This window comes from Halichoeres trimaculatus, unplaced genomic scaffold (assembly GCF_033239565.1).
Source record: "Halichoeres trimaculatus isolate MK-OKI-2021-1 unplaced genomic scaffold, fHalTri1.1 fHalTri1_scaffold_5, whole genome shotgun sequence".
In the NCBI taxonomy this organism is placed as follows: domain Eukaryota; kingdom Metazoa; phylum Chordata; class Actinopteri; order Labriformes; family Labridae; genus Halichoeres; species Halichoeres trimaculatus.
The window spans coordinates 7,563,579-7,579,102 of NW_027437183.1; the positions used below are offsets into that span (position 1 = coordinate 7,563,579).

The window sequence follows — 15,524 nt, forward strand, 5'->3', positions numbered from 1 at the left end:
TATATAGTCCCAGCCCTACTAAACAACTATCAAGCTTTAAGAATAGCGCAATCAATGATGAGACAATCTCTCTTTTTTTTTTCTTTTTTCAAAAATCCTGCATTTTTTTGCATCAGGGGTTAAGGCCATGCCCACACGTAGCAAGGTACCCAGGAAACTGTATTTATTTTTATACATTTAGGTATGTCACCCACATGAAACTGCAGTTTCACATCACTAAAAAAATGTTTTCTGAAAATTCAAGCCAAAGTGAAGATTTTGGAAAACCCTGGTTTCATGGTTTTCATGTGGACGCTGTAAAGAGTTTTCGGTTCTCAAACGTCACAGCTGAATGACAGGGGGCTCATTCTGATTGGCTGGCACAGGTTTTAGGTCTGAAAAACACAGACAAGTATGGGTTTTAAATGTATCCAGCACTGATCGGCATGTGGACCAAAGTATTTTTAAAAAACGAATAAGGGGTGGATATTTGTTTTTGAAAATGGACGGCTATGTGTAAACATGGCCTTAAGAAACATATTAGGGGACACAAACTAGATTTGACCATAGACTGTATATAAAGTGGAGAGCGTGGCTCCACCATTTATCCTTGTACGGTTTGAAGCCAAAATCCCCCGTCACAGGCGCCACCATTGCAGCAGTGCGCAGCCAGAGTCTGCGCAGTAGAGACGATGAGGGATTCTGGGAGAATCTAAGTGGAGCTGGGTGACAAAAATAATATATTTTTTTTTCTTTCAAGAGTCTAATCACTTCTTGACTCTACCTCCCGACATATTTTACAATCACTGAAAAAAATACATGAGAACGGCAGCTGTCAATCATCGTTAAACGTTACAAAAAGCCTCCTTTTTAACCTCTTGTAACTAAAGAAAATGAAACTTTCCAGAAAAAAAGAGGACTTGAATACAAGACAGCCAAATAATACCTTCACATCACCACAACAATCGGACGTGAGAAACATTTCTACGGGGTGTAATAATTTTTTAAAGTTTGACCACAGCCTATCTGGAATGACTGGCAAGATGGATTTTTAAACCTATACTGCTGCCAGTCACCAGGGGGAGCAGTTTTTGGGGAGACCTCACTTTGAGCCGAGCAAGCGGACGTCCATTTCTTTACAGTCTATGGATTTGACATGGTGGAGAAAAGGTGTTCAGAAAGCTGGATTAGGAATCTTTGAAGTTAAAAGAACAACCCTCATAAAATCCAGTTCCTGCCATAAAAACATTCTGACATATTTTCCCCATACCGCCCCCTAATGGAGGACATTTGCCTTGGTCAGAAGCAGAGTTTGCTGATGTTTACGCAGCACGTAACTCTGATAAAAAAATGACCACTGATCATCTGGGACCAAGACACACCTGAGGGACAGCCGGGTAGATGAAAATAAATTGATTAAAATAGTCTGAGTATCTGGATTTATCTCATTCAGCAGCGGTCTCACAAACCTAATCAAAAGTGTTTAGAGGGAGTGAAACAATTTGAAACTAAAGGAGTTTAAAAAACAACAAAAACATATTAGTTTAAAGAGTTTTGGCTGATTTTCTGTGTCTGGCTCTTGTTTCTCCTCCAGGGCAGCCGTGCAGCCAGAGCACCCTGAAATCCATCATGAAGAAGAAAGATGGCCGATCGGACTCCAATGGCACCAAAAAGAACCTTCAGTTCGTCGGAGTGAACGGAGGGTGAGACGCTCTCCTGTTTGAACATCAAATAAAACATAAATGATTATTTCAAACACCTGATGAAACATTCTTTTATCCTCATATTCTTAAAGCAGAGCTTGTTAACCTCCACATGTTCCTCTGTTTCTCCTTAAGTCATCACATTTCTGTCGCCCCCTTGTGGCTGCCCCTGTTCCTCTTCCAGGTATGAGACAACATCAAGCGATGACTCCAGCTCAGAGGACAGCAGCTCCTCTGGGTCTGACGAAGAGGAGGAGGATGAGGAGAAGGAGGAGTACAGAAGAAAAGAGGGATTTAAGAAGGTAGAGGGAGGGAGTGGCGGGGAGGAGTTTCAGCCTGAGGGTGACGAGGATGTGGACAAGAAGGATGGAGAGGAAAGTTCAGAGACGCAGGAGAAGAGGGAGAGGTGGGTTAAGGAGAGAAACATCAGATGAGATTAAAATCCTGAGACTGTGAGGACTAAATGTTTCTGTCTTTTTTCTAAAGGTGTGAACTCAGTGAGAAGATGCTGGCTGCGTGCAACGTTCTCAAAAACCACCTGAGTGACCCCAAAGCTGTGAGCAGTAAAGATGTGGTGAGGTTTTTCTCTGCCTTCAGTGATTTTTAGACAAATCCGGTAAGATTCATTCTGTGTGTGTGTTCATACGTGACGTTTCTGACCCCTCGCCTCTCCTCCCGTCAGAGAGCCTGTCTGAACACGGTGCAGCACGAGTGGTTTCGTGTGTCCAGTCAGAAAGCGGCGGCAGCAGCGATGGTGGAGGACTACCTGGGAGCGTTTGGAGCCGTCTCCCCGGCCGTCCTGCGTCACATCGTTAACATGGCAGATGGGAACGGCAACACGGCGCTGCACTACAGCGTGTCACACTCCAACTTCCAGGTGGTGAAGAAGCTGCTGGATGCAGGTGAGACATTTTATAAGCTTCTAATGAAGAGAAAGTAACTTTATCCAGTTCAGTCAAGAGACCTGCAGTAGTTTAATGTCATACTGCTGTTTCTCAGTCTTTCCTCTTTATCATTATCGGTCTCACTTTCAAATGATGCCACCTGCAAAACATCCCCCGGACAAACTAAACTGATCAGCAGTGGTGTTTAAAACTTGACAAAGACTCAGATAAATCTGTCAATGGGATCTTAATGTCACGATCACTCTGCTCCACCAAACTGTGTGAAGATGATTGCTGTGAAAAAACCCTGAATGGATTTCAGACTCTAAGAAAACAACTCTCCTCATATGAAAAAATACAGCCTTTCTTTGTCTAAATAAAAAAGGAAAATTTCCAATTTTTCAAATCAAGGTCCTTCTCTTCATACCAGTCTTTATCTCAAACTGCTTTTACCTTTTTCATTAGTCAGAGTTCAAGGGAAAATATTCAGATTCTTTGGTTTGTTTAGTTGTGTGTGAGTTTTTATTTCACTGAAATACATCTATAAAGCTAGATATTAAAGTTTTGTTTTGAAAATCCCAACCCTGTAATGTATTTACAAATAGATCTGAAATAATTCTTTCAATAAATGACAGAAGTTAAGACAAGGAAGTTTTCAGTTTTATTTATTTTTTTGAACAATTTACTTGTTTGGTATTTTAAAATTTAATTCTGACATTTCAGATGTTTTTACTGTTGACTGAACAAAACAAGCATCAAAAAGGAGTAGGGCTGGGACGATGTACTATTCTCGCAATTCGATTCTACTACGATTTTTTGGGTGCTGATTCGATTTAAATTGTGGTTCTTCAATATTTACGATTTTTGTGATTATTATTTTTGTTTTTCAACACCAGACCATGTAAAAAAGTTAAGTGATGATGATGATAATGTCTACAGACTATATCAGGAGCCATATTTTCCCATAAAATTCACATCACATAAGTCAGAGAGAAACATTTCACCCTCTGTTGGAGAAAAGTGGAAACTTTTTTCCAATCCAGTTTATAAAAAAAGAATGAAATGAAGAAACAATCGATTTTTTGACAAAGAATCTGGATTTTGACATTGTCAAACAAAAAGAAATCCTGATATATGTCGTAATTTGATTTTTTTCCCACTTTTAGAAATTACTCACCTTTAGCTCTTTATACTCTTTTTTTCCTTTTTTACCAGCCTTATTTATTTATTTATTTATTTATTTATTTTTTCTAATTGATTTTTTTTTTTTTACTTTGATATTTGTGTACTTATTGCTGCTCTTGTGTGTTTTGGTTGTGGCTTTCTTACTTTAAGAAAGGTGAAGTCTTTTGTGTCAGGCTGGATGTTTCTTGACCTTTCCCGACCCCCCTTTCTTATTTATTTTTATAACCAGATTGAAGGCTTTTTAATAACTGTACAAACCAACAAAATAATAAATGAATAGGTGAAATAATGTTTGATTTTGAACTAATCCCTCATTTTCAGAAGTTTTACAACCAATCATTTAATAATTATGGTAAAAAAAAACAACAACAAGTAGACACATTTATAATGATAATAATTTTCTTTTTAAAATTTTCATTTTTTTTGATGCTGAAATTTGATTTTCTATTCACAGAGATCCTGTGCAGAGATGTATCAGTGTTTTTAGTGAAGGATCAGAGTCCCTCAGCCGTGCAGCGACCTCTCTGTAGCCTCAATAGACTGTGATGAGGTCCGCTCGCTCGCTGCTCTAAAACTCTTTTGTCTCCTTCGCCTTTTGTGTCCTTGTGTCCTGTGACAGCACCTCCACCCCCCTGTCCTCTTTGTGTCCTTTGTCCTCACTCCGTCCTGGTTCCTTAGACCTCTCCGCCCCTCAGAGGCAGAGCAGCCACCCTGAAACCCGCCCCCCTTTCTTACAACAGGCTCTGCTGTCCTCTTCCTTTGAGCGGCTGCTCACAGAGAGCGTGATGGACTGAGAGCTGTCACACTCTGCTTCAGCATCCCTCTGCTGTGTGTGTGAATGACAGGTGGAGACAGTGACGAGTCAATCACAGAGAGGAGTGAACAAGTGTTTGTTTCGCTTTGAGACCACCCAAACACGCCGTCTGTCTCTGTGTGTGTGTTTCAGATGTGTGTAACGTGAACCAGCAGAACAAGGCTGGATACACACCCATCATGCTGGCAGCGCTGGCCGCCGTGGAGACGCCCAAAGACATGCACATCGTGGAGGAGCTCTTCAGTAAGGGCGACGTCAACGCCAGAGCAAGCCAGGTCAGTGAGCGTCCAGGGGTCAAAGGTCAGAAGCCAGCAGCAGGGCACCAATACACACACTCACACACACTTTCAGTCCAGGGAAGGCTGTGAGGGGTCAGATCAGGCACACACTCACACTGTTCAAGGGTCAAAGAAGAATTTCAATCCATACCTGAATCATGTGTCCACATTATTTTTGCTCAAAATATGTAATTAGTCAAATATTTGCAACAATTTGAAACAGTTTGTCCTTTCTGATCCAAAAGGAAAACCACAATAATTCCCTAAAAACTTGAAAGATAAACAATTTTTAAAAAGTTGGAAAACTTGTGCTTTGCTGACACCCGGTGGTCAAGAATGGTAACTACACTAGAGACACTACAGACAATAATAATCAACTCTGAAGACATGTTGATCAAAAATAAAAAAAATAAAAAAATATTAAAGTGATTTTTCTCATAATTTGACTCATGACTCGTGTTCCCTCACTCTGTTGATGTCCTGATGTCACAGGCCGGTCAGACGGGGCTGATGCTGGCGGTCAGTCACGGCAGGATGGATATGGTTCGGGCTCTCCTTGCTCACAACGCCGACGTTAACATCCAGGACGACGAGGGCTCCACGGCGCTGATGTGTGCAAGTGAACACGGACACGTGGAGATCGTCAAACTGCTGCTGGCTCAGCCGGGCTGTGACGCCACGCTGAGCGACAGTGTGAGTGATGCAGTGAAGGAGTCTCTTACTTCACTTCATGCATACATCCATCTTACAGCTTTGGTTACTGTACAAGTAAATATTTTGCAATTAAATCTGAAAAGAGCTTCAACAGTGTGATTGTTAAAACAATCGTACATCTGAAAATTAGATGACCAATATGCACATACCGCTGAGTTTCACAATTAATCTGCCTCCACTGATTTAACCATTGCAATCCTGGTTTAGTCACTCTGGAGGGTCTTCAACAAAGAAATGCTGAAAGCAGATTAAATATTCCTGCTTGTATGATTTAGATCAACTTAAGCCCCTATTTTTTATTTAGAATAATGTTGAAAATATGCAATTGTGAACAGGTTTTTGAAGAAGGAAGGTATTTTCTAACCCCAGAGGGTCTCAACTCCCACTTTTAGGAAGCACTGCTCTGAAGTAAATACAACATCTGAATTATTTCAGTGGTTTCTGAATTTTCTCCTTTTTATGTTGTCCAGCTAATAGCAAAAATGCTAAAGGTTGTCATTGTATGTTGCCAAATAAATATATAAGTTATTGTCTTTTTCTGATTTTTAAACATGAAATGTCCAAAGTAAGTGTACAATTTGGAATCAGTGCAGGGTTTCTCAAAGCTGATTTCTGTCTCATAACCAGTGAGAGGTCCCAGAACGAGGAAATTAGAAATATATTTCACTTTTAAAAGAGCCAACTTTTACATGATTTTCTGTTTGTAAACTGTAGTCCGTTTTAAGATTGAAAAAGACATTTTGACAGTGCTGGTTCCTGTCACTGTACAGGAGTGGCCTGTGTTTGTCACGCCTTACCGTGCTTTCTACTTCCCACATCATCCTAGTTTTCTTCTTTTCTATCAATCAAAGACAAAATCTCCCCAACATCAGAAATGAAAAAATAGATATTTAGGCTGAATGTGTTTCAACCATTACTGTCAGTGATCAACAGGTTTCTGCCACAGCAATCTGCTCACTAAGGATTTGGGTGATTCTTCAATTAAAGGAGTTTTTCTGTCCCCAGGGTAGATTTCCAAGAAAAAAAAACGTTTTTAAAATTGGAAAAATGCTTTTATAAGTTTTTGTGAATAAATGAATTTAGCAATTTTATTTCTTTATTATAGAGGGAATGTTAAAATACCTGGATTGGGGACAAGTCCAAAACAGTGAAGTTCTTGCACATTTGAATTTTCACCACACAGAAAAAAAGTATTCAAACACCGTTTTTGAGACACAGTTATTTTTTCATAGTTTCTTCAACCCTTCTCTTACAAATACGATACACTAATTGTTTTTTGTAAAAAGATTTTTTTTCGTAGATCTACCCCAGGGACTGAAAATCTCCCTTAATTGAAGAATCACTCATATTAACCATCAATGTTCTTCATGTCAACTCACAGGCTCAGTCTGTCTTTCATCAACAGGAACATCTGTTTTTTTTGAAAATATGTTTTTTCTCATCTTTGTTTTCTCTTGTCGTTCCTTTAGGATGAGAGTAACGCCCTGTCCATCGCTCTGGAAGCCGGACACAAAGACATCGCCGTGCTGCTTTATGCTCACGTCAACTTCTCCAAAGCCCAATCACCGGTATGTTCTTATAACCTCCTTCATTTTCAACATTGGACATTGTACAAGATAATAGCAGTAAAGAAACAGTGCCCTCTGTTGGAGACTGGCATCATGTCCTGAGTCGGTTTGGTCAAATGGAAGAAGATGCAACATGAATGTATTATTTTAACGGACAAATAAGGAAAAAGAGTTTTAGAAAACTTTTATTTGACATCAGACTCAGCAGGGCACGTCTTTTACCTCTTCAATTTATTGGTATTTATAAACAAATTTAAAGGGAATGGCATTTATTTTTCTACTGTTTTTCAATAAATGATTTTTTGATATCGAGGATCTCTGTCTTTATTCCAGGGGACTCCTCGACTCGGCAGGAAGACGTCACCGAGTCCCACACGGAGGAGCATGTTCGATTAGAGCGCCCGCCTCTCTCTACAAACCCTGTGCTGCTATTGGTTCACGCTGAACGAAGCCTTACCCCAGCTGGATGAGGGACTTCATCCCAACCAACCAACCAACCAAACCATGAGATTTCTGGATATATTTTTATTTATGTTCACACATGAGAGCCCAAAGTGCCCTTCACTATGAATGTAACCAGCTGGTGCCTCAAGTCCCATCACTTCCTGTTTAGAAGCTAACTATCATAGACACAAATCCATCATCACCAACAGGCCGTTTCTCCTTCTTTTTCTTCTTTTGTTTATATTTTTGTTGCTAATTGACCTTTTTTTTTTATTCCTGAAGCTCGATGTTGATCATTCAAGAGCACCAAAACATCATTTGTGATTTTTTTCTTCATTTTGGAGCATATCAGCGTCGTCAGATGGAGAATAATCCACTCACACGTTCAGAGGAAGTATTTCCTGTAAATAGATCTCTCGCCTCGGTCTCACACATGTGCACACATCTCCTCCACACATGTTCAAGTCATGTGGTCGAGTTCATACATCAAAGAGTAGACGTCGTGACCTAGACTGGAGAAATTGTACTTTTATACAAATCCTTTGTATCTATTTAAAGAGAAGAATCACAGTATTTTGAATATTTCCTATTACTACATAACAACCCATGAAGTTATATATTTATCAAAGTATAGTTTTTAATGCAGATATATGTATTTCATTGTACATACGGTGGTCAGTAGTTTAGTTTTCATGTTCTCTCATGTGTCTCTGGTGTGTTAAATAAACCGTCTGTCCTGCTCTAGTGTTCATCAAGGTGCTGACTTTCATCCTCCAATGAGAATTGAAGTGCCTGAGACTTTGCCATATAACAATAAACATCAATTAAAGATACAGATCAGTGTCTTTATTGACTTTGAAGGTTTTACGTCAATGATGGGTTTTTGGGTGTTCTCCAAACACGTTCAACAAACAAAATAAGACCATAAACACATCACATTCATGCAGCTTGAACTTGAAAACATAAACACGAAATACTGGACACAATGTTTTTAAATCTACCAAACACACAGAGTGCTGGATAGAAAAACAACAAGACAGACTTTGATAATGTTCCCAGAAGTTGCAGATTCTTCAATGATTCTTTAATGACTTGATCCAAATTTCTCTTATGGTACAATAAGTTGTTAATTTAAGGATGGTGTAATCTCGCTCATACTACTGTCAAAGAGAAGATGTGTTGTCCAGACAATGAACTATTGACAGTTGATATCAAACCATACCACCTTTCAAGAGAATTCAGTCATAGAACCACGAGGCAGCTCAGATCACAACCTGGTTTTACTGCAGACCTGTAACAAACCCTGTATTTTAAGGCACCCTGGAACAACCATCACATTCAGGAAATAGACATCTGAGGCTAGTGAGGCTCTAAGGGACTGCTTTGAATGCACAGATTGAAACGCTGAAAACAGATGAGAACAGCGTGAACATTGATTGTTTTATTTAGAAAATCAACTTCTGCAGAGACACAGACATACCAACAAAGACTGTACACTGTCTTCCCAGTAACAAACCCTGGATCACAAGTGACATCAAGGTAATCCTCAACCAGAAAAAAAGAAGCCTTAAAAGATGGTGACCAAAAAAAACGGCTCAAACAGGTGCAACATGAGTTAGAGAGGAGATTAAAGGAATTGGAAAGGAATTGATAAAAACAAAAAGAGAAGACAGACAGTAGAGGTTGATGTGGACCAAGCCAATGAACTCTTCCTGCATCCTTCACTCAGGCCATTGTTTACTCTGTGTTGAACAGAATAACTTAAGTAAGAGCAAGACATGTGAGTTACACTGTCATGGGCTATATTAACGAACGCAAGTGTCTTTTCCCTCACCCAACGTCTGAGGATTTAAGGAAAAAGTGGACGACTCATGTTTCGGCAATACAGGACTCAGAGATACAGAAAATTATTCCTCCCTGCAGCCATTAGGCTTTATAACTCTCTAACCAATGGGGGATTCGCTGACAGACACCCAAATTTCTCTTTGGGGGGATTAATAAAGTACATTGTATTCTATTTTATTCTAAATGAAATTTAAAGCATAACATTAACTTGGGATCACAGTTAAGCAGGCAGTCAAGGGGGTAGGTAGGGTTTGAACACAATCCCAGGTATGGAGATGAAAATTTACCAAATAAACTTTGATAATGTAAAATTTAAGTGGTGAGTTCAAGAGATAGTTTAATAGTGTAGCAAGTACCCTCTGAGATCATACAGTCAAAATTTGGAAATTATAAGAAAAAACAGTCTTTGAAACTCACATGATTTTGGTGTGTGAAGTTAGGAAAACTAAGCAAACTGCTGTGTGAGATTCTTCAACAACATGATCAGAAAATTGGTTCAGTTGTTTCGGTTTAGATTTTGTGAAGGTGTCTCTGGAATTTGACGGCTGAATCAGCCGGGTTGAAGGAGACAGCTTTTTTCTGAACCAGCGGTCTCCTGAGAGATGAAAAAGAAGAACATTAGAGTCAACATATTCTTTGTAGAATAAATCCTTAATTAAGAATGAAACATATTCTAACACAAGGGCTTTGCTTTGACATAAAAAGTTTCACAGAACTTTTAAAGGAAACATTCAGTTAAAAAAGTGTGAAAATGGTCGACAATACAATGACCTAAGCAGATTCAAACATATGTAAATATAGGTTAATGTAAGAGAGTGCGACCTCTATAATAGTTAGATATCAAAGAACCAAACAGAAACAGGACGGCCACACACATAAGCCCCCTGCTGAATAAAGACTGGGACTTGTGAGTTTAACTAACCTGAGCAGAGTCACACTGGTGCTGCCTGAGGTTGTGTGTTTGTTCTTAGGTGAAGGTCGAGGCACAATGCCGAGATTAGCCAGCCTGTAACGAGCCAGCTCGAACTGGAAACTCGAAGCTGGATTCAAGGTCAACTGTCTAAGAACACAAAACAGGAGGATGGAGAGCTCTCTTTAATGTGTCACAGACAGATCAAATCATCCTTTAGCAAGCACTAACATTGACTAACATATCAGACAGGCTGTATAGTTTCTATATGCATATGTAAGGTGTCTCAGTCTGCAGAGATTTCAGCCGCTTACGGCCCGTAAAAAAACCCCAAAATAACTCTTATCCTCACTGATGACCTCAAACCTTCTCAGGACAAAGATTTTGTTCACCTGGCTGCAGCAGGGTCAGACGTTTGCTGCTTGTTCTGTTGGTCGTCATCAGTCACGGGTTTGTTGGGCCTGTCCAAGACCAGCAGAAGTCTCTGCATCAGCTCCCTGCACTGGTCCACCTTCAAGTCCTCCTCAGGGACGGCTTCCTGCTAAGACCAGAGCCAGCATCAAGGTGGATGAAGTCATGAAAATGATTTTTTTTTTTTTTTTTCAGGGCTAAGAATTACTGTATGTATATGAAAGACATATGATAGATAAATGAGGTTAAAGGTCAGAATTTCATTTTCTAATTTTGTCGTACCATCAGGGTTTCTCTGAGCATCCCCACAGCCTCCTGCATGATACTCTGCATCCTGATCCTCTTCCTCCTCTCTTCCTGGAGCTCCGCCTCCAGACGACTCACCTCAGCTCTGTTTTTACTGCACTGCTCAGTCCACGAGTTCCTGTCCTGTCTGTAAGTGTGCCACATTGAATATTAGGGTGCTTTAAAGAGTGGTCTCTTTGGAGAGTTACCAGCTTGTTTCTGCAATGCAAATAAATACAGATTATAGAATCATAGTTTGTGGTGTGGAAAGGAGTAAGAGTGAGTTTGGACCTGAGAGTCTCGATCTCAGCCAGAAGTCCAGTGTTTTCCGACTGGAGCTGCTCAACCTCCTGACTGCGCTCTCTCAGCTCTTCCTGCAGCTGCTGACACTTCTCAGTGAGCTGCTCCATCGCCTGACAGAGAAGAGGTAAGATAAGTGGAAGAGTCACAAAAAACAGCAGCTACCAAAAAGAGAAAAATCAAATACGTATAAGTGATCAAGCTTCCCATCCGGGATGTCTTTTCTCTCTTCTACCTTCTTGAGGACGCAGGTCTGACGAGACGTCTCCTTCAGCATCTGCTCCAGGTTTTCCACATCCACACTCAGCATCCTCTTACGGTTCAGCAGAGCAGAGTTCTCCTCCATCTGGGTCTGAGTCTGCAGGGAGAGTTGATCCAGCTGAGCTTTGAGCTCCGAGTTCTCCTGAAGAGCGTTTCTCGTTGTCTCTGGGACTTTCTGGTCCACCTGATGCTGGACATCTGCTGCGATGGCTGCTACATGGGTCTCCATCTCTTTCTCTAATCTTTTGTTGGATATTCAGAAAAAAAAGAAATAGAGAAGGAAGGCATGGGTGAAATATTGTGGCTTTTATTACAAACACTTTTGATGGCACGTTGAGTTTGTTTTCCATATTTCTAACTCTGGCTTTTTCTTGAAAAAAGAAACCTGCTGAGGCCCTAGTGAATTTTCTCATCTTTCAAAAACAAGATTTTCTGTATTGTTGTAGGCAATAATTTGGATGTAATGCAGCAACTCTCAACTTTTTCTTCTCCAGCAGAACTTTAATCTCCAGGCTGTGGATGTCAGCTTTGTGTTCCTCCTCCTGGCTGGTCAGCTGCTTCTCCAGAGATGCCATGTTGGACTTCAGCTCCTCCTTCATCCTCTGAAACTCATCCAAACTTTCCAGCTTTGCAGCTTGGAGGCAAGGAAAGAGGATAGTGGTCAGACTCAGTGAGATTTTACTCAATCAGTTACTATATTTCTGCTGCAAACGGGTTGCTAAACTGTACACTTCAGTCTCACCTAGTGTCACGTTTTCTGCAGTGAGCTCTTTGATCCGGTCTTGTAGCTCTTCTCTTAGCTGATTATTTTGTAGCTCCATGGTTTCTCTCTCCTCTTCAGCGGCCTGCAGCTGAATCTCCAGATGCTCTTTCAGCTCATCTACCTCTTCCTCCTTTTGCAGCAGAGTGTGTTTTAGATAATCAACAATGTCCTTCTTCTCCTTCTCCAAAGTGAGGTGCTGAAAGCTTAGGTCCCTCTTCTCCTTCTCTAATTGATCACATTTCTGCTGATACCTGTAAAAGAAAACATATTGTGCAGCTCATACAGTCACTGAAATTTCCATTGCATGCATACTGTATTTGTAACTATGGTGATGTGTTTTATCTGCATTCTGAATTCAGCTAAATTATCTGTATCAAAAAACTTCAATACAAGTCAAGGCTCTAAATTGGTTAAAAATTTAGGCTAATAAGAAAAACAAAGGTTTTAGCAATAAAAACTATTAAGACATTAAAGCAAACTACTTAAAATGCAGGGTGGGTCATTTCCAGATAATATGTTTTATTTTTTGATTTTAAAAATTACAGACAGCTGAAGTGTTGGGCTTGTTTAATTACCTGTATTGCTAATTTGTAGCTTAATATTCTTGTGCTTTGATTAAAAAGTGTTTTAAGTTACTAAAAGTACAAGTTTCCTGTTTAATATTACTTAATTTTTCTTGTCAGTTACCCCTAAAAACATATGAACAAGTGCTAAATCGTGTAAACAACATTACACATTACTCTGTAAACTAAAATACTGGAGTTTAAACTTAAATATCTGAAGTAGGTCAGTTTGTATAAATGGGTTTAAGTGTAGTCATTCATTTTCTGAAGCTCCATACTAGCAAACAAGCAAATCTCAACGTGAGCTTAGAACTGACAACGTAAGCACGTAGGCTGAAAGCAATGGCGTCAAACATTGTGCTGATGGGATCGAAATATGAAAATTAAGATTAAAGAAACATGCGGTTACCTTACATGTATTGTTCTTGTTTTGGCTTTAATAAAAAGACTCATATTCGTAATACGAAAATGCGTTTTTGTTGAACTAAAACCGACTCACCTCTCCAACTGCTCGCTTAGATATCGCATTTGAATCAAATACAGGTCCTTTTCTCTATCATTTGAAGCACTTAAATCTCTAGGAGTCTCCAAATTCCCCTTTTCAGGTGATATCTTCTTTTCATTTTGTTTCTCGGTGCTCTTCTTGTTCTTCTTTGGCATCTCGACGGAGAAAGTTGGCAAAAGTTTACTCTGAGGACCATCGGGGGAGCCAAACTAAGATGTTGCTAGGCAATGCTGCGTTCAGGGAACTCAGGGACGAAAAGTTCTGTTTCAGGACAAAGTGCTAAAACACTGACGTTTCTGGTCGTACATTGGTAGCTTTTCAAACCATTTTGTAGTATATACTTGTACAAACATGTTTCATGGTTTCATCGAATTTTCAAACAACTGTTTGGTATTTGTGACGATTTCATTTGAACAGATTTTTGAAAAACTGATAGCTATAAATCCGTCACGACTTTGATTGTGCTACAATGACACTTCACGTCAAATTCATGAATGTTTTTTACAGTATTTTTCACAGAATTCCGAAATGAATAAAAAAATACATTTGTGAATGAATAAATGAGGCCATAAAAATAACACTAGATGAAATATATAAAACAAAAAATTGCATGTATACAACACTCAATATTTTGTGGAAAAGCAGTTTATATATTGTTTAGTTGTGTAATTGTGCAGTAGATGTGCTAGAGAGAAATGAAATATATCGAAACCATATTTTTACTCACATGATCCTTTTAATGTAAAAATGAATTTAGTCCATTACAAGTTTTGGAATAGTATTACCTTCACCATATAACCTAGGAAATATATTGAAAGTTGTTTTTTCCTCAGATATTTTCGATTCACTTTGGCAGATGCTTTTCCACTCCTCTGGTTAATTTCAAATTCAGTAGCACCCCTGTGTGGTCTGAGCCAGTATTGCAGTTCACTGAATTGCATGATACTGAACTGTGCATTCAAGATAAGTAACACTTTAAAGTGACAGATCACTGTCATCATGGTTCTCATTGAGCCCATTTAATTTCAGCCTCCATACTGTAAAGCACTCTTTTTTATCTAGCTATCTGGGCTGATGGTATCTATAGCCAATCACTGGATGTCCAGGAGAGCACCCATGCTAAAAGAAAGGTTAAATGTGTTAAATAACAGACTTCATAACTGCATCATAATTTCTCATTATTACTTTTGGGGTGATTGAAATCAGTGTTGCAATGCTGATTTCAGCAGCCAGTGAAGTGTAGCAGTTATTTATCTTACACAACGTTTCAGGGCAGTTTAAATGTCTTCTTTTAATTGTTAACTTTTCATTGCCTCTTGATTTGGCTGCAGGGATTTTAATTGGTAGCTCCATTCCACTCCCTGCCAGTAAATTCACTTGGCTTGACTGACTGACCTGTGGAGGTTAATTCAGTTTCAGCTCAGCCAAGCCTTACAAATTAATAAGAGAGTGTTAGCTCACTACAAATCAGTGGTAATAAAAGAGCAACAGTAAATGTATTTTAGTGCAATATTAAAGAAACAAACACAGGGGGATATTATCATAATATCTCTGGCTGTTGTGCACCATATGGCACAGTTCAAACTGTAGAGGTACAAACATATTTAAGGGAACTTATTACAATTAAGGATAACTCTCCACTTAACACATTAAATCTTTTTTTTCTCCCCTTGGTGATTTTATTGAAAGTTTATAAAGGGATACGCTTCATTTTTTTTCACAGGCAACAGCAACTACACCCCCCACCCCCACCAGCTCATGATGGTACAGTCTGATCTCTCCTCAAAACCCCATTGGATGTCTTCTCTTCCTGTTTGTCTCTTTCAAAGCAGGCAGGTGCGAAACCTCATGTACAAACATTTGGATGAAATGAAATGAAATGTATCTCATAAATACTTAAAATTGGTCTATATCTATAAAATTATGATTTTCATCTGCACCAGGCCTTTAACATCAGGACCAGGTAAGTCCAAGTCACCTTGTACATTTACAATGAGCAGTGTATTTTCAAGGTGTTTTGTTTTCAGTTCTTTGTTTTTCGTCTCGTACTAACTTGGTTGAATATTGTGTTAGAAGCACACTTTTATACAGATCTTCTTGTCTTCTCTGTGT

At 39.3% G+C, this 15,524-nt stretch overlaps 3 protein-coding genes across 5 annotated transcripts in view; 2 read left to right on the plus strand and 1 right to left on the minus strand.

The window, feature by feature from the left end:
* The window catches only part of kank1a (KN motif and ankyrin repeat domains 1a), a 78,925-nt gene extending 70,523 nt beyond the window's left edge, over window positions 1–8,402 (plus strand). For both annotated transcript variants that reach the window (XM_074669790.1, XM_074669791.1), the window contains exons 5-12: window positions 1,574–1,682; window positions 1,867–2,088; window positions 2,169–2,256; window positions 2,365–2,584; window positions 4,698–4,840; window positions 5,336–5,536; window positions 7,027–7,125; window positions 7,459–8,402. In XM_074669790.1, coding sequence (XP_074525891.1) covers window positions 1,574–1,682; window positions 1,867–2,088; window positions 2,169–2,256; window positions 2,365–2,584; window positions 4,698–4,840; window positions 5,336–5,536; window positions 7,027–7,125; window positions 7,459–7,521 — 1,145 coding nt within the window. In that variant the 3' untranslated portion in view covers window positions 7,522–8,402. The remainder of the gene's footprint in view (window positions 1–1,573; window positions 1,683–1,866; window positions 2,089–2,168; window positions 2,257–2,364; window positions 2,585–4,697; window positions 4,841–5,335; window positions 5,537–7,026; window positions 7,126–7,458) is intronic.
* A 255-nt stretch (window positions 8,403–8,657) lies between these two features.
* Window positions 8,658–13,620, minus strand: LOC141790808 (cilia- and flagella-associated protein 157-like). The gene is made up of 9 exons (XM_074670905.1): window positions 13,407–13,620; window positions 12,324–12,595; window positions 12,062–12,215; window positions 11,556–11,823; window positions 11,312–11,433; window positions 11,018–11,168; window positions 10,717–10,862; window positions 10,337–10,474; window positions 8,658–10,009 (listed from the first exon to the last, which is right to left on the minus strand). Exons 1-9 carry the CDS (start codon window positions 13,565–13,567, stop codon window positions 9,925–9,927), a joined length of 1,497 nt encoding a protein of 498 aa, XP_074527006.1. The 5' UTR covers window positions 13,568–13,620; the 3' UTR covers window positions 8,658–9,924.
* A 1,605-nt stretch (window positions 13,621–15,225) lies between these two features.
* Window positions 15,226–15,524, plus strand: part of dmrt1 (doublesex and mab-3 related transcription factor 1) — a 32,878-nt gene continuing 32,579 nt past the window's right edge. For both annotated transcript variants that reach the window (XM_074670706.1, XM_074670707.1), the window contains exon 1: window positions 15,226–15,375. In XM_074670706.1, the coding sequence (XP_074526807.1) occupies window positions 15,336–15,375 (40 nt within the window). In that variant the 5' untranslated portion in view covers window positions 15,226–15,335. The remainder of the gene's footprint in view (window positions 15,376–15,524) is intronic.